This window comes from Lepus europaeus, chromosome 4, assembly GCF_033115175.1.
Source record: "Lepus europaeus isolate LE1 chromosome 4, mLepTim1.pri, whole genome shotgun sequence".
NCBI classification, from domain to species: Eukaryota; Metazoa; Chordata; class Mammalia; order Lagomorpha; family Leporidae; genus Lepus; species Lepus europaeus.
The window spans coordinates 104,735,347-104,758,914 of NC_084830.1; the positions used below are offsets into that span (position 1 = coordinate 104,735,347).

The following is a 23,568-nucleotide window of genomic DNA, read 5'->3' on the forward strand; positions in this document are numbered from 1 at the left end:
CTGCCGTTGTGGCCATCTGGGGAGTGAACCAGGGGATGGAAGACCTCTCTCCCTCTCCCTCTCTCTCTCTTTCTCTCTCCCTCCCTCTCTGTAACTCTGCCTTCAAATAAATAAATAAATAAATAACTAAATAAATAATTTTTTAAAAAAAGAATAAAGAAGAATCAGGAAGTAATATGGAAATATCTTTTATAAAAGAAATGTCTGTTTTAACGGGAGGAGACAGCAAATAGACAAATCAGTGAGGAAGGCGACCTCCAAGCTGGCAGATGCCAAGGAGCAGCTAACGTGGAGTGAGACTGCCTGAGGCTGGGGGCCGGGGGCGTCTCTGACGAGGTGACATTTGAGCAAGGCCTGAGTGACACGGAGAAGCTGGGGGCACCCGGGGTGGGGGTGGGGGCTGAGGCTTCTGGGCAGCAGTGACTCTGCTGTCTGTACCTTTGCCAACTCCAGCTCCACGCCTGGGGAGCCCAGGGGGCCACGGGTGGGTGAGGGGCAGGGACTGCTGGCACCAGTGCCCACGAGTGACATCACACTTGGGGGCTCCCTGGCCCCCGCCCCCGTGCCCCCAGGCCTGCAGCAAATCACCCTGATGCTTTAAAACAAATACTTCTTAATCACTAAAAATTGAAATGATTTCATGTGAAAATGTTAATGTATTCGGAATCACAGCCGTGCACTGTGTCTGACAAATTAGCACCCGGCCCGCCGCATTGTTTGTAGCTACATTTATCCTGGTGACGAGACACACACACAGAGGAGCAGAGGGGCGGAGAGGGCAGCTCCCGGCTGGGGGCTATGCGTGGCGGCAGGGGCAGAGGGCGAGGGGGGGGCACAGAGGGAAATGAGGCCAAGGCCTCTCCTCACAGCCCACCCTGACCCTGCTGCCTGCCCACCAGCTGCCCTGGGCCCCCAACCCGCCCTCTGATGCCAATCCTGGACCATGACACCTACACCAGGCATCGTCAGCTGCACCAGCGAAACGGGAGAACCAAGAGATGATAAAAAGCAATTTTCTTTTTGTAAAACGCTAATCTTTCAAGAATAAGCATTAGGATACGGAGATGCTAGAATCTTCCCGATGCATTGCTGTTGGCAGCCGGGCTTGGTGCAGCCACTGAGGACAACAGCTCCGTGGCCACAGGGATGGGTGTTGAGTCTAACGGTTCTGACACTGGTTAGGTCACCGGCGTCCCACAGTAGAACACCTGGATGCAAGCCCTGGCTCTGTCTCTCCATTCCAGCTTCCTGGGAGGCAGCAGGTGATGGCTCAAGTAGCTGGGTCCTTGCCACACACCTGGGAAACTGGGATTGAATTCCAGGCTCCTGGCTTTGGCCTGGTCCAGCCCCAGAGCAGCCCCAGCCTGCAGTAGCCATCTAGGAAGTGAACCAGCAGATGGGAGTAGTCTCTCCCTTCCTCTCTCCCTGTGCCTCTCCAATAAATAAATGTTTCCGAAAGTTCAACACAACAATTCCACTCCTAGGTATATACCCAAGGGGACTGAAAAACAGGTGCTTAAACAAACACATGCACATAAACAATCAAAACATCATTATTCACGTTAGCCAAAAGGTGGGGAAAACCCACAGCTCCCAAGGGGAATATGGGTAAATAAAATGTGGTCTATTCACACAGTGGAATGTTATTCAGCCATAAAAAGGAATGGAGCACGGATTCGTGTACAACATGGAAGACCCATAAAAAGCCCCGGTCAGTGAAAGACAGCAGATACAAAAGGCCACAAACAGCATGAAAGCATTGACACACAATGGCCACAATAGGCAAGTTCCCTGCCACAGAGGCAGGGGATGGGGGTGTGGGCAGGCTGGGCGTGGCTGCTTGACCGGGGTTCTTTGGGGCAGTTTAAAATGTTGAGAAGGCCATACAGGACAAGTGACACAGGACACTGGGAATACACTAAATGCCACTAAATGGTGCACTTTAAAAGGGTTAACTGGGGGTAGGCCTTACGGCTCACATGTTAAGTCACAGCTTCGGACGGCTGTATCACATCGAAGCGCTGGTTCCACTGGCATCCTGGCTACTCCACTTTTTTTTTTTTTTTTTTTTTTGACAGGCAGAGTGGATAGTGAGAGAGAGAGACAGAGAGAAAGGTCTTCCTTTTGCCGTTGGTTCACCCTCCAATGGCCGCCGCGGCTGGCGCTGCGACCTGCGCACCACGCTGATCCGATGGCAGGAGCCAGGTGCTTCTCCTGGTCTCCCATGGGGTGCAGGGCCCAAGCACTTGGGCCATCCTCCACTGCACTCCCTGGCCACAGCAGAGAGCTGGCCTGGAAGAGGGGCAACCGGGACAGGATCGGTGCCCTGACCGGGACTAGAACCCGGTGTGCCAGCGCCGCAAGGCGGAGGATTAGCCTAGTGAGCCGCGGAGCCGGCCTTGGCTACTCCACTTTTGATCCAGTTCCCTGCTAATGCGCCCAGGAAACAGTGGATGATGGCTCAGATGCTTGAGTTCTGGCATCCATGTGAGAGAGAGACCGGAATGGAATTCATGGCTCTGGGCTTCAGCCTGGCCCAACAAGCTCAAGTGGTTGTGGCCATTAGGGGAGTGAACCAGTAAAGAAGTGCTCTCTCTCTCTCTCTCTGCCTTTCAAATAAATCTTTTCAAAAATGATTAATCTTATGCTACTGTGATTTTATTTATTTATTTATTTATTTATTTATTTATTTATTTTTGACAGGCAAAGTGGACAGTGAGAGAGAGAGATAGAGAGAAAGGTCTTCCTTTGCCGTTGGTTCACCCTCTGATCACCACGCTGATCCGAAGGCAGGAGCCAGGTGCTTATCCTGGTCTCCCATGGGGTGCAGGGCCCAAGCACTTGGGCCATCCTCCACTGCACTCCCTGGCCACAGCAGAGAACTGGCCTGGAAGAGGGGCAACTGGGACAAAATCCGGCGCCCTGACTGGGACTAGAACCCGGTGTGCTGGCACCTCAAGGCGGAGGATTAGCCTGTTGAGCCACGGCGCCGGCCACTACTGTGATTTTTAAAAATATACAAACACACATACATACATGAGGGTGTGGCCAAAGTTCATGGAAATGGGATTAAAAGATGTTTATTTCTGTGCAAAAACCCCTAAAATCCGTGTACCTGAGAAGTCTTCAAGAAGTCCATGGGTGAAGCTGTTGCACAGCGGGTTAAACCATGCTGGCAGTGCCGGCTTCCCACACGGGCACCGGTTCAAGTCTCAGCTGCTCTACTTCCAATCCAGCTCCCTGCTAATGCACCTGGGAGAGCAGTAGAAGATGGGCCAAGTGCTGCAGCCGCTGCACTGGCTTGGGAGACCTGGAAGAAGCTTCTGGCTCCTGGCTTCAGCCTGGCTCAGCCCTGGCTGTTGCAGCCATTTGAGGAGTGAACCAGCAGATGAAAGATCTCTCTCTCTCTCTCTCTGTCTCTTCCTTTCTCTCTCTCCCTCTGTAACTCTGCCTTTCAAATAAATAAATCTTTCAGAAGTGTCTGTGAAAAACCTATGCATGAATTGTAAAGATTGTTTTTTGCATTTTCCACAAACTTTGTGAAGCACCCTCGTATGTGCATCCAAGTCAGACTTCACCAGCCCTCCTGATGTGACGTACAAATTTGTGCTTGACACTGGGGGACAGGTGCTGGGCAGTGCGGAGGCCTCCGCAGGGCTGCGGCTGAGGGGCCCGCCCAGCCTTCTCCCTGCACCTCCCCTCCCCTTCTCTCCCCTCAGGGTCCCCAGGCCTAGTGATGACACACGCAGAGGCGTGCTCACGCTGTGCGTGCACAGCAGGTCTCCCGCGGCCAGGTAACCGTACCAGGTGTGCCCTCAGAGGGACCTGCCATGGCTCAGCTCCTCCCCTGTGGCCTTTCTAGAAGCAACGATGGTGCACGCAGCAATGAGCACAGACATATGCAAGCCACTGTGCTTTCTTGTCACTTGGCTCCCTGCACCCAGACCACAGTGGCCCCCGTGGCTCTGGCTCCTTCCCAGGACCCCAGCCTCAGCTCAAACATCACCTCCTCAGAGAGGGACCTTCCCTGGCCACCCTGTCTCATGTGGAAGCCAGCTCGCTCCTGGGGATAGGCCCTCTCTGCCTGCCTTCCAGCCGCTGCACAGCAGCCTCTGCGGGTATGGCCATCTGTTGTCACCTGGTTATCTCCTCCTGCTACATGTCAGCCCTGGGAGAGGGGACTGTGCCTGCCTGGCTCACGGTGCACCTGTTACACCTAACCCAGTGCCGGCACACAGTACGTGCTGATCCCCTCCCCCATTTTCATGAAGCCCTGTCCCTCAGGCCGTCTCTTCACTTCCCAAACGCTCTCTGGGGCCAAGAGCCTCGGTCAACGCCCTCCCCTGCGCCCACCTGCGGACAGCTCACCTGCCCACACTCTGTGCCCTTGCAGCGTCTGCTGTGCCTGTACGTCCCACACCCCCTTCCTCAGGTGCAACCTGGAAGCCTTTTCTGGCCCCGGCATCTTTCCATTTCCTACAAATTCCAAATGGCTGCAACCTACCCGTCCCATCTTCCCAGCTTGGCTCGCTGCTATGGGTCTCTCCCTGCAGCTCTTCCAGCTCAGGTGCCCCACACGAGCCACTGCAGGGTCCTCCTGCCTCCTCCCAGTTTGAGACTCCTCCCTGGGCTCCCGCTCTCTCTCCTAGACCCCCCTCTGGCTTCCCTGGACTCACCCCCTTCCCCCCAAATCCCCCTTCTCTGTCTTGGCTGCAGCCATACCCGCTCAGGAGCTCCCATCGACCGGCTCCTTGTAAGTGGGTCTCCGATCACCACTCTCCATCCTGACAGCGTCTCCAAGTGCCAGTCCCAAGTCTCCAATTATCTTTCAGCCGCTTCCAGCTGACTGTCCCCCGTCACCCCAGACTGAACGGGTGAATGCACAGGCCCCAGGCACAGGCTCTTGGAGCTGGAAGGGAGGGAAGGGAGAGAAGGCCCCTGCGTGGGGCTGCGTGTCCGATGCTCACCAGCCCAGCACGTGGCGTGAGGCAGCCTCAGCAGACTCAGAGGTTGGGGGTGAGTGGGGTGAGGGGTGCACGGCATAGGGGGTATCATGACAATGGTGCCTGGGGCAGGGGGAGTGCACAGTGCATGGGCAGATGGTGCCAGTGGCAGGAGGCTGTGTGGAGCAGGGGTGCACAGGCAGTGGGGGTGGGGGGCATGGATATCGGGGCCGTGCACAGTGATGAGGTCATATGGCCAAGGTGGCAGCCAGTTTCCAGCCCCAACCCACCCAAGAAAGTAGGCTCGCTGTGCCCAGGTCAGATCTCTGGCTCTGAGGCGCCGACGCCATGGTATAGTAGGTTAAGCTTCTGCCTACAGCATTGGCATCCCATATGGGTGTCAGTTCAAGTCCCGGCTGCTCCACTTCCGATCCAGTGCCCTGCTGATGACCTGGAAACGCAGTAGAAGACGACCCAAGTGCTTGGGTCCTTGCACCTGCGTGGGAGACTTGAAGAAGCTCCTGGCTCCTGGCTTTGTATTAGCTGAGCTCCAGCCATTGCAGTCATTTGGGAAGTGGACCAGAAGACTGAAGACCTCTCTGTCTCTCCCTCTCTCTGTCTGTAACTCTGCCAGTCAAATAAATCCTTAAAAATGAAACAGAGAAGCCCGAAAATTGCATTTTGGGGCGAGTCCTTTCTTTCTCAAAAGTTACATGTGCTGCCCCGGAGCTCAGCGCCCTGCCTGCTGCCAGACAGCCCCAGTGGGTGGGTGCTTCGTCTGCGTCCTCACGTCCTGTGCCTGAGATCCCCACACTCAACTCAGCCGGGCTCCAGCACAAAGTGAGGAGTTCTGAGAAACCAGGCAGGTGGTGGGGCAGCACACAGGACCGAGAAGTTACAGGACCCTCAGTCCACCAGGACGGTCTCCTCCGTCCACCAGAGGGAACGGGATCCTGGTCCCATGGCCCATCTCCACTGCCACCAGCCCCAGGGGGAGGAGCCATGGGAAGGCTCCTGACCAGCTCAGCCCAGGTCACGTGACCACCTTGGACCAATCGCTGTGTCCTAGGCTCTGGACAACCCAGTCAGGGGCTTTCTTCTGGGGGTGGGTGGAGCCCCCAAAACCAGCCCAGGACCACAGGCCCTGGGGGAGGTCAGCAGAAGGAGGGAGGGAGGAGGTGCTGTGAGTCAAGGGGAAGTGTGTGAAGCAGCCAGCTCAGCCCCGGGAGATGGGGCTGCCCCTTCAGAAAACCCAGTTCCCAAGGAGCCCAGGAAACTGAGGCGTTTCCTAACCAGCACCGTGGGGCCGAGAGTGAAATCCAGGTCAGCTCCAAAGTCCTGACCTTGCCCGTCCGCAGTGGAGCTGGGCCAAGGCCACCTGCCACACATCCACTGTCTCCCCGATTTGCTCCCGACAGGGCCTGCCTCGCTCAGCACCACCGCCGAGGCCACCTGGGGCCACTGCCTGTCAGAGGGTCCTTCTCAGCCTCCTGTGCCTGCCCCACCTGTCCCAGTCCTACTCTCGCTTTCCCCGTCACTGCTTCCAGCACCCTCCAGGGAATAGGCTGGCCCCCACCGTAGCCTGCCCTTCCGCGGACTTCGCTCCTGGGACGTGTCTGCCCTCGCCCGCTGCACCTGCTGGCTGACCTTGGCCAGAGCTGGCTTCCGTTGCTCATGACCCCTGTGTCCCGCTCCCAGGGTGAGCTCTCTGGCTCTTTTGGCTTCTCCCCCAACCCAGCTCCCCATCTATTTTCTGTTTCTGACATCATTTTCCAGGCTCTGAATCATGTTTGCCTCCTCCTCCTCCTCCCCCCTGCCCCCTCCACGCAGCATTCTTGTGTAGTGTCTCCTCTTGCGCGATGGCCCCCACGCCTGTCTCTCGGCCTCCATCCCTGCTGCCTGCTCGCTCGCTGGCAGGAGAGGCCTCGTCATTTCCTGCCTGGGTGACCAAGGCAGCCTCCCGGCTGGTCTCCGTGCCTCCAGCCTCTCCCCACTCCCATCCATCGTCCATGCACTGCCAGATTAATCTTCCTTAAACACCGCTCACTGCCTGGCACTCCCCAGCTCAGAGCTGTAGCCGGCCCTGTCGCTCACTGGCCCCCCACCAGCACCGTCTGCTCCAAGCGGGCGCACGCCTCCTGGCTCCCTTGTGTACACACTTCCTCCTCCCTCACTCCCTGGACAAATCCCACCCTGTGCCAAGGGCCCAGCCAAGAAAGACCCGCACTTCCTCTGACCTCTGGGCCCCCAGAACTCCGGGGTGGAGGCAGCAGGTAGCCAGGGCTCGCCCTGAAGTCACAGGCCAGCAGGAGGGGCTGTCCTTGTCTTGGCCATCTGGGCTCGCAAATGTTTCTGTGCTCTCTGCCACCTCCCTGCTCTCCCAGGCTGCAGGAGTCACTCCCGGCCTAGTGTCGGCCGCCACCGCATCAGCCTCCTCCCTCGGGACCCCCAAATGAGCACCTCGCTGAGACTCCAGCTCACAGGCCCTGCCCTTGATGCCCCTTGCCACCGTTCAGGGCCAGGTCAGATGGAGAGGCCCAAAGCAAGCGTCCTCACTGCTGTCTGCATGGCACGGACACGGCTCACGCGTGCAGAGTGTCCACTGGGGGGGCAGTGCCCATCTCGCGATGTCCACCTTCCCAGCCAAGGAGACAGGCACAGAGTGCTTCTGTCTGAGGTCTCGCAGGCGTGGACTCTGGCCCCCACACCAGCTCCAGAGCCCAGATTCTTTTTTTTTTTTTTTTTTGTGACAGGCAGAGGGGACAGTGAGAGAGAGAGAGAGAGAGAAAGGTCTTCCTTTTCCATTGGTTCACCCCACAATGGCCGCTGTGGCCGGTGCACCACGCTGATCCGAAGCCAGGAGCCAGGTGCTTCTCCTGGGCCCAAGCACTTGGGCCATCCTCCACTGCCTTCCTGGGCCACAGCAGAGAGCTGGCCTGGAAGAGGAGCAACCGGGACAGAATCTGGTGCCCCGACCGGGACTAGAACCTGGTATGCCGGCGCCGCAGGCAAAGGATTAGCCTAGTGAGCCTCGGCGCTGGCCTGAGCCCAGGTTCTTAAGCACAACCTCTACCGCCCCCAGCCTCCCCCCACCGCTGCCCCTCCAAGCCCGAGGAAGCCAGTGGGTCCTGCAGGAGCAGACACCAGGGGCCTACAGTCCGGCCATGTGGACACTTCAAAGCGTCCAAAGGTTAAACTTTCTAGAAGCCGCCAGGCAAACTGGCATTTGGTGCCCTGAAGAACCAAAATGAACGCTCTCACTTAGGGGCTGGAAAAGCAGCCCCGAGAAGCGCGGGTCACACACGGCCTGCAGGGGCGGGGGTGCTGGCCTGGCCTTCGGGGCTGGGCCTCCTGGAACTCACACCATACACAGTCCCCCACCTGCACCTGGGGGAGCCAGTGGTGTGAGCAGACCAGCTGGGTGTGACCCCAAGGGTCTGGAGGAGGAGGGGGCGCTCTCAGATGTGGGCTGGGGCACCTGCAAGACATCCAGGTGGGCTCAGCCTCTGACCACCTATTCCCTGCATGGAAGCAGCTGGAAACCCAGGGCAAAGCCTCAGGGGAGCCATGCCGGCTGAGCCATCACCAGGCAGGGGGGCTGCACACGGGTGCAGCTGAGGCTCATGGGAAACGCCAAAGCAACACAGCACAGAACGGATGGGGCTTGGAAGAGGAAGCCCAGCACGAGGGTGGGCCCGCCAACTGGGGGTCCGTGGGAAGCTGAAGCTCCCATCACACCTTGCACATTGAGGTTGGGGCTGGGTGGCAGTGGGAGGGTAGTCCTGGCTGAGGACTGAGAGACGCTGAATTGGAGAGTCAGGACTGAGTGTTACAAAAAACACAGAAGGGGCCAGCGTTCAGCCTACCAAGTCGGGATGCCTGCATCCCACGTTGGGAGTATCTGGGTTCAACGCCCGCCTCCAGCTCTCATTCCCACCAGGGTAGACTCTGGGAGGCAGCACAACCAACTGGGTCCCCTTCAACCCACATGGGAGACCTGGACTGAGTTCCCACCTCCCAGCTTCTGCCTGTCTTTCAAACAAATTTTTAAAAAGAAAAGAAAAAACGGAAGAAGCACTTGCCAAAAAGCTTAGGGAGAGACCTGGACAGGTCAAGCGGTTGTTGTGAATGAGTTCTGGTTTCTTGATTGACAAGCCACACCCCAGGTCGAAGCAGGCAGACCCTCCCACCCTCACCCCCAGCCTCAGTGCACAATGGTGGGATGGGAGCCATGGCTTCCCAGCGACCCCCAGTAGGCAGCTCACCCTTGCTGGACTTCCTCCTCCGAGCCCCCCTCCTGCACTGTTGACCTCTGAGAAAGTGTGTGTGGCAGTGGGGCGGTCACAGGCAGACAGGTGCACTGTTGTCCTGGGGTCAGGAAAGGAAGTGTGGCTGGCTGAACGTGTCACTTACAGTTGTCTGGGTGCAAGCAACAGAGACGGATTCTCACAAATTAACCCAAGAAGAGGGAAAGTTCTGGCCAGAGAAGACGCAAGAAGCTTGCAGAGTAGGAGCCGGGACATGGGAATACTCGCTGAGCTCACTCGGGCTCTGCTGCTGGGATGAAGGGGCCCCGAGACACCACCAAGTGGACCTGGGGGCAGATACAAAACCCAACACATGACTGCCGGCATAGGCAGAGAGCCCAGAGAAGCTGATGCCAAGGCCAGAGCTTGTCACTCAGCTGCGGGCCGCGGGCCCCTGAGAGACATGCGCAGTCACACCCTTGATGGCCCTGTGGCTGTGCCGGAAGATCAAGGCCAGAGCGAAGCCCCGTGCGTCTGGACCCGAGCCAGGCAGCTGAAAAAAGACCTTGGTAGCAACAAACGGAGACACGTGAACCAGATGACGGCACAGTTAGGGGAACCCAAAACTGCGGGAACGGGCAGCCCCGTCTTCTAATCCTGTCCATCAGCCAGGCAATGCGCCTTCAGACTCAAGCTGTGGCCTCGGCGTCATCATGTTTGTTCCGTAACTGGTCACAGTGTCCGAGCTTAGGACGCACTGGTTATATCTGAGGGTGACGGTGCCTGTCCCTTCCTGGTGGACAAGAAGCTGTGAAGACTGCAAACCACTTGGGCAATAACAGGACAACGGCGGCACAGGTGGCTTGGGCCCGAGCTAATGTGGACAGCCACAGCCTGAAGCTGCAGTGACTGATTCACAGCTGGCACAGGGCCTGAGCTAGACCGGTGACAGAAGGGACATTGGCTGGGCAGTTGAGAGAAGAAATGCCCATTCTTTTCCTCTGACCTGGGTTTGTGAGGATGTAGCAGCCCTGGGAGCTCCCGGCAGCCACTTTGGGACCATGAGGGCGCGGTCATTGGACAATGTGCAGAGAAGCAGAGAGAAGGGTACCCTTGGTTCCACTGATCTCCCTGGATCCAAGCATGCCTGAAGCCAGCTACTCCTAACTTGTCAGCTGCAGGCACCGTGAAGCCGCCCCTACCACTACCCTGAGGTTTTATTTCCTTTTTCTTAAGCCATGTGGAGTTGATTTTGCAACGTTCACAACAGACACAGCATCCGGTGCTCCTCCATGCTGGGCGCTGTGTCGGCGTTTTGACCTCCCGGAAGGGAAGAGGCTGTGGTTATCGCGCTGAAGCCCAGAGGCAGGCGACAAGGATGTGGGAGGTGACAGGAGCTCTAGCCCCTGCTCCCAGGGGAAACCTGAGGGCACTGGGCGTGCCTGGCCTGGAGAAGGACAGACGGAGCCTGGCAGGAGCCTTGGCTTCAGTAACCCAACAAGGGGACAAAAGGGGGGACAAGAGGGGACTCCCTGGGAGACAGCCTACCTCGTTATTCTGCAGAGCTCTGAGCAGCCCCAGGTGCCCGCCGCCAGTCTCTGCGGCTTGAAGCTAAGGACGGGGTGGGGAGGGGGTGAGGAAGGCGGCCCAAGGAGGGTTCTGGCCCTGTGCCCTCCACCCCAGGCTCAGGGAGCATGCGCACAGGAGTCAGGCGGCTGGGAGATTAGGGAGTGGGCTCCCAGAGTCAGCCCAAGACCACAGAGGATCAAGGTCTGCCCACTTCCTCCCATCAGGAGTACGGGGCTCCGTGTCCCTGCCTCTGAGACCGCAGTGTGCTCCCCGACAATCGAAGCTAACCGCACCTACCCCAGCTAACCGCACCTACCCCGCGGGCCGGCCCGGGGTTTGCATCCCAGCACCGGCCACAGCTACTGCCATCACCAAGTTAATCCCAGATGGAAAAATCCCAGCCTACAGCCCCGCCTCGGTCCCCTCCTCTGAGCAGAAGAACGCATTAGGTGCCAAAGACCTAGCCCGCCATCCCAGCCTGCCTAGGACCGCGGCGCGCAACCTGCCCCATCCACACCGCGGGAAGGCGAGGCCGGTGCCGGCAGGCGCGGGCGGGCTCCCCTCCCCGGCAGGGCCAGCTCGGGGTCTCCAGCAGCCCCCACCCTCACCCCCGCCCCAGCTCAGCTGGCCCGGGCAGGGTGGACAGGGGGTGCGGGCAGGGGGCAAGGGCGGAGGCCGCGAGCGGCCGGGCCTGGGTGGACGTCGCTCCCGGGCGGCAGCCAAGCGCTCAGCCGGGAACTTGTTAACAGGCCCGGAACAAAGAGCCGCTAATCCGGCGGGCGGCCGCGGGCGGGCTGGCGGGCGGAGGGATCCCGCCCCTTCCCGGGCGCCGCCGCCGCCCGCTCTCCCGCGAACTAATCGCCCGGCGCGGGGCTGGGGCCGGGACCTGCGGCCGCCTGCTCCCGCGCCCCGACGCCCCCGCGGCCCGGGCTACCCTTGGCTCGGGGCCCCTGCCGCCCCACGGCGCTCACGAGGGCCCCGCCCCCAAGGTACCTTGGCGCAGGGGTGGGGGCTGCGGGGCTGAGTGTCGGGTCGCGCAGTGGGCGCCAAAGACAGCCGAGGGGAGGCTGCGCACCCGCACCCGCCGGTGCAGGCACAATGGTGGGGGGGGGGGGGCTGCAAAGAGGCGCGGGTCTTGGAAAACACAGCAGCGCCTCTGCCCCCGGGAGCCCCCTGCCCCAGTTAGGAGCGGGTAGAGTGTAATTGGGGGTGCGCCCCCTCCCAGCCCCCTCGCAGGTTTTCAGCTGGACTTGCTAGGTAGGGTGGGGTCGAGTTGCACCTGCCGTCCAGCAGGGGAGGTACAAGGCATAGGGGGGCGACACAAGGTTCTGAGCTCCCTCCCTGCAGCCCCTGCAGCCGCCCCGCCCCTCAGCGGACTCCCTGGGGGGGGGGGGCAGCCCCACCCGAAATCTCAGCCACGTATTTGCCTGGAGCTCAAGGTGACCCTGAGCTTCCTCAGGACACAGCTCCAATTTCTTGGTGTGAGGAGGTGCGGGGGTCCCACCCGTCAAGGCCAGGCTGGCCCTAGGTGACCCCACCATGACCTGACTCTGAGGCAGGAACGCCAGGGCCCCCTCCCCCATCACAATGGCCCTTAAACTACTCCCCCACCCCCTTTGTCTGAAGATGAGCAGCTGCCACTCAGGCGTCGCAGGTCCCTATGGGCTGGCAGGCCCTCTGCCATGGCCAACAGGGCTGGGAGGAGCCATCAGCAACCACACGTGGAGGGCAGGGTCTTCAACAGGCCCTGCTCTGGGCTCATGAAAGTGCAAAAAAAGCCAGGCCTGTTCCCCGCTCCAAATGTGGGCCTCACCTTAGGCATCCCAGCGGCATCACAGAGTCCTCAGGAAAGGCCAGGCCGGTGGCCCCCTGCCTGTATCTGTCATTATGGAGTGCTAATGCTTAATGAGCACCTACTGTGTGCAGCCTACCCAGTGTGCCCAATGGCTCTGTGAGGCAGGTCCATTTCTCAGACAAGGGACTCGGGGAAGTGCAGGGAGGAGCTGGGGCCGGGGCCAGGCCGAAGGAGAGGCACAGGAGACAGACAGGACACAACGTTCACGGAGGAGTGCACTCTTGGGGGGCTGGCCCTGCACCTGCACCCTAAGCACCTCCCTTGCTTGGCCAAGTCCTGGTTCCGGTCCAGACCCAGGTCCCAGAGCCCGACTCACTCATTTCTGCACCTCCTCCATCCGCGTGGGGTTCTGGCCCCTGGGGGGGGGCGGGGTCAAAGGATGCCTGTTGCATCTGACACCAGTTCCTGGAAGGGGGGGTGCAGGCACTCCACTCTGACCTGTGCTGGGGGGGGGGGGTGTTCAGCAGCTGAAGCAGGATCTCACTTCCTGCCCCCACCAGCAGCCACTTAGCTCCCAGGCAACATCAGCGGCCCCTTCTGGGGGCAGTGGTCTCGCTGCTGGGGCTGGGCAGGTGTGAGTTCTGGAGGGACCTGCAGAATCCACTTCAGGATACTGAGGTAGCCTCCCTAGGCACCAGCCTCTGCTCCAATACAGTCATCAAGTCCAGTCCTTTAGCATACAGAGACAAACAGCCCAGAGAGGTTAAGTGACTTGTCCAAGATGACACAGCAGTCAAATAACAGAACCCGGACCAGAATTTAGTTCCATCCAGGGTCCCTGCACTCTCTGCTGCTGTGTCCTGTGTGTCCAGGCTGACTGTCAGCACACAGTTCAGGACAAGCTGAACCCAAGCTCCATTTTCACAGAATCCCCCTCTGCACACTGGAAGAACTGGCATCTGTGGGGGTGGGGTAGTGCACATGGGGCTCCTGCCAACCGGAAGCAGTGACTCCTCTCTGGGGCTCCTGCCGGGGGCTGCAGCCGTGAGAAATGAAGCAGCTCACCCGGAGATGCTGTTCTCGGCTTGGGCCCTGATGCCGCTGAAGTCCCCCATTCTGTTTTGACTCACGCCCCTTCAAATGCCAGGGGGAATGGAGGAAAGAAACCGAGAAGCCATGGGCCCCTGCTGGATCTCGGGGTGCACCCTGGGTGCTGGATATGATCTCCATCAGTTGGCTCCTGTAACCCCAAGGGAGCAGACTTGGCCCTAGTCTACAGAAAGGGAGACAGGCTCGGGAGTCAAAGCTACCTGCCAAGACATGGCGGGGACTGGACCCACCCGTGTCTGCCTCTAGCACCAGCCACCCCCTTGGATTCCACCTGCAGAAGGGGGCCAGGCCTCCCCGGAAGGCAGCAGGACCCTCGGATGCCACTTCTGCAGGAGCAGACAAGAGGACCAAGGGGTGGGCTGGTGAGATGACTCGCAGGAAGCTGAGCTCAGGCGGTGAGGGTGGCTGGGGCCCAGGGGAGCCCCACGCAAGTGCTGCTCAGAGCAGCCCACGTCTCAATGTCAACACTGTTTGCACAAGAAAGCACCCAGCCTCAAAGGCTATGCTGGGGTGGGGGTGGGGCAGGGGTTGTCTGTTCAACACGGAGCCATCCAACTTGCATGTGCCCTGTGCACACACATACTCAGCTGCTGTAATGAGCCCCTCCCAGCCCCACCCTGGGCAGGGGCCTGTCCAGGCTCCCTGGAGTGGGACAGTGTGTGTGCAGAGACAGGGTGTGGTAGTGTATGGGGTGGGCTTCTGCCAGCAGGTAGGATGGCTCCTCTCTGGGGCTCCTGCTGAGGGGCTGCAGCAGTGAGAAAGGGAGCAGCCTGGCCCCTGGTGCACCTGCCGCACAGGACAGAGCAAACTTTTGTCTCTGTCCCCAGCCTGCCAGCCCCTCCCTGCCTGGCCAGAGAACCCAAACTCCAACTGAGGAGGCAAAGAGGGACATTAAGCCCTTGGCTCGGAGCCTGCTGGGGGCAGGCAGAGAGCAGGGTCACAGCACCATGGACAGTGGCAATGCTTGGAGGTAGCACAGGGGAGGTGGTGGCTCTGGCCGGAGCTCTGGTAGCCACTCCAGGGCTGAGCCATCAGTGCCTCCATCCTTCCCGAGCCCACCCAAAGCACATCTGTGTGCCACGACCCCTTCGAGGAGGGGAGGTGGGGAGGCCCGTTGGAGGGGGCGGGATGGGGGCTGGGGCTGAGCTGAGAAGAAGGTTGTGTGGACCAGGGCTCGGGGTTTCAGGTGGGGAGCCATGTTAAGCCAGGGCAGGGACCCCCAGGTTCTGCAGGGCAAAGCAGCTACAGTCTGGAAGCTAAAGCTTGTCTCGGGGTGCCCAGCCAGCAGCCATCAAAACCAAGGAGCGCACCCAGCCTGCCGATGGGTTGGGCAGCCCAGTGGTGCATGGTGCTGATGGGGGAAGCAGGTGTTTCCCTGCGGCCACACCCCCACACCCACCCACCACGGCTTCCAGCTCAGGCTCTGTGGGGGCCACGGCAAGCTTTCTAGCAGGTTCTCCGCCCAGACACCCAGAGGGTTTAGTCTGTATGGAGGCTGCCCGGAGAAGGCTGAGTGGGGGGTCGCCACGGCAGTGGTGCAGGTGAGACAGGTGAGGGAAGGAAGGCGCCCCGGTGAGGGAGACAAAGGCGGTGAGGGACACAGGAGGAATGTCACGAGTGGGGCTGAGCTGGAGGACTCGGTGACAGATGAGATGTGAAGCGTGAAGGAGAAGAGAGAGCCTGGGGAGGCTCCGAGGTTTCCAGCCCAGGCTGGGGGAGGGGGCAGGGGAGGGGAGGAGTGGGGTGCCCCTGGGGAAGAAAGGGCAGTGGGAGGGGCTTGGTGTGGTTGTGTGTGTTTCTAGGAGGCGGCTCAGCCCAGCCCAAGAGTCTTCACCTGGAGGAGAAGGGGTCCCCCATGCCCAGCTCAGGGCACGCTTCCGAGACAATCTGGGGTCCAGCACAGCATAGCAGGCAGGAGCAAGGGAGCTGAGCCAGGCTGGTGCTCTGCTCCCTGGCAGAGCCCACGGTGGCCCCTCCAAGAACCAGGGCAGTGCTCTTGGCAGGGGTAAGTGGTGGTGGGGGGTTAAGGAGCTGGATCAATGCCAATCCCAGGCTCCTAAGGGAAGCCCCCCAATCTAGGAAAGTAGGGAGCAGGCAGCCCACTACCCTTGCCCGCCAACCCCCCACCAGGAGTGGGGAGCTCTGTGCCGCTGTGAGGCTGGGGATACGGGGACAACCCTGCAAGGGTCTGGCCCTGCCGCGTGTGAACTGAAGGGGCAGGCTTTTGTGCGAGGTGCCATGTGTGACGTCGGGTGACAAAGGGTGGCCGCTTGGCCTGGGGAGCAGGTGGCTGCGGTGTGGGGGGCGGGCGGTGGGGCGCTCGTGCTGGCCCCGGCGCCCCCTGCCGCTGGCTGGCCAGCCCTCCCTCAGCCACTCAGACACATTTGTCACCAGCTGCTACTGCCTAGGAGAAGCGGAAGGCGGGTGCGGGAGGAGCTGGGGTCACGGCAGGGGCAGTCTGCCTGGGCAGCCACATGTGCCCAGAGCCTGGGAGAGGCAGCGGGAAGAGGGCCCAGGTGAGCAGGAGGGCTGCCCCCAGCCCTGTGTCCTTTGGCGGTATAGGTCTGAGAGCCTTTGATGCCTGGAGGTGCCCAAGGCAGCCCTGTGGCACCAGTGCCCACCTGCCAGCTCCCTGGGCAACCTCAGTCCAGGCCCCAACAGGTGCCCCTCCACCCCACCAAACCAGGGATGCAATCCCCTCTCTTCCACCACGGGGCTTCCTGAAGAATCCATGCAGCAACTCGCCCCCCCCCCACTCTAGGCTGCAGCACCCCAACTCACCAGCACCTGTCACCCCCTTATCTATACACACTCACCTGTGCAACAGTGCACAATCAGCACTCATCTGGCTGCATACAAACCTGTGCTGCGCATGCCACATCAACCCCTTGTCACCCGGGGCACACATGTCAACCCACAGCCCTCTCACGTGCTCACGTGGCCACACGCAGCAACGAACACACGGCCCGTCTCACACACACACCTAACTCGGTAAACAGTTCCTGGGCATCTACCAGGTGTCTGGCGACACCCCTTCCCGGGGTGTGGATCATCCACTGCACACCCCCCCAGTTCACCATGGTCAGTGGTGCAGCCAGCAACCCCGAGTGCTCATCCAGGGAGCCGCACACACTCCTAACACGCACATGTGTGCAACACACGCTCTCAGAGGCAGCAGCCTCCCAGCGCAGTCAGGATTCGCCGGGGAGGCTGTGGGAACAAGGGTTTGTTAAAGTGAAGATTGGGGGAGCGATGATGGGGAAGGGGGACTGAGTTGGGGGTGCAGTAGAGGCAGGAGTGGGCTGCATGGGGAGGGCAGACAGGCAGCGGCCGTGCAGGACGCGCTGCGCAGGAGACCCTTTAAGGAAACAGCCGTCAGCCTCAATCATCCTGCTGGCCCCTGAGCTCTCACTCATTGATCTCGGATCAATCTGCCTTGGCAGCTCAGAACCCCGAGGCTCCCTTCCAACACCCCTATGATTAACTGCGGCCTGGCCGGGCTGGGGGCAACCAACACGCCTCCCCACCCGGTTCGAGGGAGAATTCGCAGGGTAAGCCCCACACCCCCTTGACCATACACAAATGACCCCCTGTGGCACACACAGGCTCAGCTCTGCTAGGTGTATGGTGGGGGGCAGAGACCAGGAGGCCCCTAGAGCTGGGCCTAGGAGGAGGCTCAGGGCTGGCAGACAAAGGATTCAGGGGCAGTTCCCTCCCTGCAAGTCCCCTCACCACCCGGAACGGAGGTGGGCTGAGGGCTGAGTTACTGGCAGGTGAGGGTGGCCTGCAGCACCTGCGGGGAGGAAGAAGGGCTGGGGAGTCTGAGGGAGAAGGGGAAGCCGGTGCACCGAGCTCACACAACTCTGGCCCCCCTGGCGGCGCCACGGAGGCCAAAGGAGCCACAGCCACAGCCACAGCCAGCCGGGGGCCCCTGGGCTCTGGCTGCACCGCGCGAGGCTGCAAGAGCTGGGGGCTGGCGTATGCGCCTCCACGCCTGAGTGTGTGCGTGTGCGAGAGAGTGTGGCGGGGACAGAGGAGGACACAGTGTTCTGGACGTGGGCAGAGGCCAGGTGCCAAGCGGGGAGACTGAGTGGCTGGGCAGATGCTGCCGGGAAGAGGTGTCTTCATCCACCCCCACCCCCCAACATTTCCTGGGAACTAGGATGTGGTCAAGCCCCTCTCATCTTTGAACCCTCAAAGTCAGGCTGTAAACCCCCCCGCACTGCTTAAGGCCCGGCAACCCAGCAAACTTCCCCCACCCGGGGGCGTGGGGCGTCGGTACTCGCCAGCCCCGCGCGCTGACAGCTGCCCGGGACTTGGCAGAACCCAGGCTTCCGGGAGAGCGCGCGGGGAAGCTGCGCAGCAGCGAGCCGCGGCCCCCGCGTCCCGCCTCGCAAAGTTTGGCCTCCAGGGGCTCCCAGCCGGGTCCGGCTGCGCGGGTCAGGGACCACCCCCCACCCCGCTGGAACCGCGAGCGTTCGCGCGCGCGCAGCCCCCCGCAAGCCTCCCCAGAGCGCGCGCGGCGTGACTCACCCGAGCCGCCGAGCCAGGAGGCGAGGACGATGCCCAGGAGCGCTGGCCACAGGCCGGGCCGGACGGCCATGGCCGCGGGCAGGCGGGCCGGGCGCGGGGCCCCGCGGGCGGGAGGGAGGCTTTTAGCGCCTCAGCCTGGAGCCCCACCTCGGGGCGCCCCCGGGGCCCATGCCAGAGGACTGCGCTGCCTCCGGGCGGCCGGCTGTGGGGCGCACGCGGCGCGTGGCTCCCCTGGGCACCGGGAGCGCAGCAATGCAGCCGGGGCGGAGCGCAGCGCCAGCCGCGCCGCGCACCGAGCCAGCCGCCGCGCGGAGCCCGCAGCCGGGGAGCGGGCCGGCGGGCGCCGCAAAACCCGGACTGGAGCGACGGAACGGGGCGGCCGCGGGGCGGGGCGGGGAACGCAAGGAGGGGCCGGGCCGCCCCGCACCGCGCGCGCGGGCCACCCCCGGCACCGGGGATCCCTCCGGGCGATGCCTGAGGCTCCCCCAGGGAGGAGCTGGGGTGGTGGGCGGGGAGGCCTCCCACCTCCCCGCACAGTCCCCGGGGACCGGGGCAGGCGTCTGAAACCCGGAGTGGATTGCTTCTTCGGATCCGGGCTCTCCTGGGCCCGCCAGTCTGCGTACAGGTGGCCCGGGAGGGGCCCAGGGCTGCGGCGACCCCGGCGCGGCGCCAGCTTGCGGAAAGCGTCCCAGGGTAGGGGGGCCCCGGGCAGGTTCTGCTGCAGCCGTCTCCCCCCTTGCCGCTAGCCGCTCGGTCGCCATCTGAGGCCGTCTGCGAGCCGCGATGCGCTGCCAGCCCGCGGCGTGGACAGGGGACTGCGGGCGAGTGCCGGGGCCCCGGCCCGCGCGCAGAGGTGCCCCGGCCCCCAGTGTCGGGCAGACCAGACTCGAGGCCACAGGCAGCCCCAACCACGCAGCCCAGGGTGGGTCCCAGGGGCCTGCCTCAGAGCGTGACCCAAGGCCTCTCTATAACCCCACGGCGGGCGCCGCTCGCAGAAGGAAAACAATCGAAGGGCGCAGCGCATGAGACCGGGCGCACGGTGTTTGCGCCCCGAGCGCGCACGGCGCCGAGACGTGGGCGTGAAGGAGCTAGCTGGGTTTGCGAAGCCCGAGGTACCGGGCTGGGCTAGGCGCCTGCAGCTTCCAGCTCCGTGACCTTGGGCGAGTCACGTCGTCTCCCGGAGCCTCCAGCAATGACCGCTGCTGGCATCTCCTCTTCCCCACCCCCATCCCTAATCGGGTTAAAATAAACAGAGGGCAGCCTTGAAGAAGAAAGGAGGCGACAGCCACGCTCCCAGGGCGGGGAAGAGGGCAGTGATCTGAAAGAGAGGATCCCGGCTCTGGGTCGGCAGGATCGCGAGAAAGGGGGCAGGCAGGGTCGCAAGCTGACACCCGCGGGGCTGGACAACAGGAGAGTGGCCTGCGCCTCCACAAAGAGGTAGCAGTGCTCCTAGATTTCTTGAGACACGAGGCCCTCTCTCGGTCTGTCTTTTGTTTTCCACTTTTGATAGGTGATGAGAAATATTTTGCTTCTTAACTCTACTGTAAAAAAAAAAAAAAGCAGACAAAGCTCCAGGTGCCCCGCATCCCCCACAGAATCGGGGCTTTCAGCGCCAGGGAGGCAGAGCCTGGCGCTGAGGGACAGGGTCCCTCTGCTGCAGGTGCCAGCTGTGGGGGAGGGGCCAGGGCCCAGGGTGGCCATAGTTTCCAAACTTCCCATAGATGCTGTTGGATGTAAAATCTCCAGATTAAAATGTTTAACTAATAATTTTTTTTTATCTTCATGGGGGCCAAAATGAAAATGACCATCAGCTTCTGGGTTTTGAATCCTGCACTGGGGCCCATCTGTGTGGGCACTGATCTACCACCAGGAGGTTGTGTGTTGTGTCGGGAGCAGTGTGTGCCCAGCCTGCTCCTGTTGACAACGTAACATCTGTCTCAATTCCCTGCAGAAAACAGGGGACCGGGAGAGATGAGGCAGCAACAGGGTTTTGCTACATGAGCGGCCTGTGGTATGGAGAAAATGACAGGACCTGGGATTTTTGGCGCTGGAGGTGGACGGTTGAGCATGAAGATATAGGGATGTCCCAGTGGCGTATGCCAGACGCTGCTATAGTCTTGCCTACTTTGGAAATTTGGCTCCGTCTTCACAGGCAATCCTGTTCCATAAGCATTATTACCCCAGTATACAGATGAGGACTGGGGGGAGGGAATGTCTGATTGCCATGGGCCCAGCTGGTTGAAGGACCACTGGGTTAACTGAGATGGGTCCCTGGGATGTCTGTGCCTGTTACACATTTTTCCTTCTACAGTTTCTGTTATGGGATTAGAATCTGGGAATCGGGTTTAGAGTCCAGGAAAGTAAAAGGAGCTGCTCCTGTGTTCAGCGTGGCTGCTCTGTTCACTTCTCTGCCCCTCTGTCGTCAGCCAGAGCAGAGGGGACTGTGCTACAGGCAGGCGAGATCCAGCCATGTGTTGGTAACACACTCTTCCTGTGTTTCGGTGGCTTCCTTCAGCACAGATGTTCTCTCATCTGTCTGCCCTGGGTCTGCTGCTCAGGGTCACCCTAACTCAAAGCCCCTGGCTGCCAGCAGCCGTTCACTGGAAGTAGGGAGGTTCACCCACCAGCAGTCCACGGCTCAGCCCAGAAAGGACACGTGTTGCTTCCACTCATAGCTCATTGGCCCTTTTGTTTTCCAGCACCCAACTCCTCCCCACCTCCAGGCCTCCCTATTGGCTGCTCTTCCTAGAACTTTCTGTGCCCGAGCCTTCATGTGTCACTCCAGCCTTGCTCAGCCGTGCCCTTGTAAATGATACTCAGAGAAGGCGGGGTTGGGGGGCTGCCTTTGCAGAGATTGGGGCATGGTGGACACCTCCCCTGAATTCTGCCTAAGAAGTTAGCTTGGAGGGCTGCCAGGGACAGTTGGTCTCTGAGCCCGGTGGGGCGAGGGCTCCTGACAGCTCCAGCCTTGGTTGCTCTGGATTCTTCCCAGATCCAAACCTTGACTGTGACCTTAAACATCTACCCTCACCGAAGCCCCAGACTCAAATGGAGGATGGAGGGCCAGTCCCCTCGGGATGGGATCCTCCAACAAGTCTGTGGTCCCCTTTTGTAGATCTCCCCTCTAACTACTCTGCTGGCCAGAAACATCTCTCTCAAGGAGGCTGGATCTGTCCCTCATGGAGTTCCCTTTCTGGGGCCACACTACGCATATCTGCCTCCTCTTTTGCTTTGATTATTTCAGAAGACAAAGTCTGAGTCTGCCTTGAATTCTCTCTCCTGCAGGTCCCATAGTTCTGCTTCTGTCGCTGGTACAGTTGCAGAGTGCTTTTTTTTTTTTTTACAAGGGCCTCCCCAGCCCACCCATCCATGGCAGGTGCTCTCCTGAAGGGAGTGGGTCCATTTCCTGCCCACCCAGAGGGATCTGATCAGCTACTGGTCATATGATGTCACACTGCTCATACCTACTGGGCTGGGGAGCTCAGAGCCCATGCACGGAAGTTCTCATGCTGCCTGTTGAAATGCAAAGCTCCGTGTGCCTAGGAATCTGCATTATAACCAAGCTCCCCATCGCCTAGCAGCTGACTCTCCTGCCACTTGTGTTTCGAAGAGCAACACTGCCCTTGGCCTTTACCACACCTGGGTGCTTCTCATCTACCCTGGGGCCACTGCAATTAAATTCATCCCGATTACATTTCTTCATAATCTGTCTAGTCCTGCTTCCCCGTGTGGAGCCCACAAGGGAAGTGGGTGCTATCAGGCAGGGTGGTTGCTGTCGTCTTCAATTTTCTGTCACTGCCTGATGAGATCAGGAAGTCATGCGTACTGCTTGTGACCAAGTCTTCACGGAACAGGCTGCTGGAGGCAGGACCACGGACAGAGCCTGTGGCTCCCCCTGAAGACTGCTGCCCAGGTTGCACTTAGGCATTGAACTAATTTCTCTCTAGTGCACGCTCTTTTTAAAGATTTATTTATTTGAAAGATGGAATTACAGAGAGAGAACAAGACACACACACACACACACAGAGACTTCATCCGTCTGCTGGTTCACTCCCCAGATGGCTACAATGGCTGGGACTGGGCCAACCTGAAGCCAGGAGATTCATCTATGTCTCCCCCGGGGGTGCAGGGGCCCAAGCACTTGGACCATGGTCCACTGTTTTCCTAGGCACATTATCAAGGAGCTGGATAGGAAGTAGAGCAGCTGGGACATGAATTAGCACCCATATGGGACACCAGTGTCACAGGCGATGGCTTAACCCACTACACCACAATGGCAGCCCTGAATTAGTTTCTTCTTCACTCATTCTAGAAGCCTCTGCCTACATCATTATTCAGCTCACTGCTTAATGTTCCGCCCACAAAAACAGGATGACTCTGTGAGCCCCAGACTCGCGATCCCCCGGCTTTGCCCTGATAGGACGTGCTCTTGGAGAGCTCACACTGGCTCTCTCTCTTTATTAAAAAAAACCAGGATATTGTAGATTGTGTGGCTTAAACAACAAAATTTTTAAAAATTTATTTATTTATTTGAAAGTCAGTTACACACAGAGAGAGAGAGAGAGAGAGAGAGAGAGAGAGACAGGTCCTCCATTGGCTGGTTCACGGCTGGAGCTGCGCCAATCCTAAGCAGGAGCCAGGAGCCTCCTCTGAGTTTTCCCATGTGGATTCAGGGGCCCAAGGACTTGGGCCATCTTCTACTGCTTTCCCAGGGCACAGCAGAGAGCTGGATCGGAAGTGGAGCAGCCGGGACTCGAACCGGTGCTCATATGGGATGCCTGCACTGCAGGTGGTAGCTTTACCTGCTATGCCACAGTGCCAGCCCCTCACTTTGGCTCTTGATGACCCCTGCCCCAGTCCAAGCATTCACAACTGCCCACTGCTCAGCATGTGGTTTCTGTCTTCTGGAAGTGTCATCCTGCCTTTCCTTTGAGGGGTCACCCCTCTCACCTTCAGAGCACAAGATTCATGGGGGGCTACCACGGCCCAGTCCCAAATGATGGCAGATGCTTCTGATCTGTCCAATCAGCATTCACTATTCCCTGGACCAAAGTGATAGTTCAGCATGATCATGTGACCCAAGCCAGGCTACTAGGGCTTATTTCTGGGACTTTTGTTGGAATCGTTGGAATCAAGAAGAGAAAGAATTTCTTTTCTTTCTTTCTTTTTTTTTTTACTGGACTGGAAGCAAGAAAGAAATGATCTGATCTTGGCGCTGCCCCACATAAGTGAATGCCTGGAGAAGAGAATGATGCAGAATTCTGGCTTGGTGTTCAAGTTCCACCTGCTTTTAAAGTTGCCAGATATACCGCTGGCTTTTTCAGCTACATTGGCCAATATGTCTCCCCACCTTTTTTTGTTGTTTGAGCCT

General features: G+C 59.9%; 1 protein-coding gene across 1 annotated transcript in view; it reads right to left on the bottom strand.

Annotated features, from left to right (window-relative positions):
• The window catches only part of UNC5A (unc-5 netrin receptor A), a 58,252-nt gene extending 39,985 nt beyond the window's left edge, over nucleotides 1–18,267 (bottom strand). The window contains 1 exon segment of the mRNA XM_062189627.1: nucleotides 18,198–18,267. Within this exon segment, the coding sequence (XP_062045611.1) occupies nucleotides 18,198–18,267 (70 nt within the window).
• Nucleotides 18,268–23,568: the final 5,301 nt, after the last annotated feature.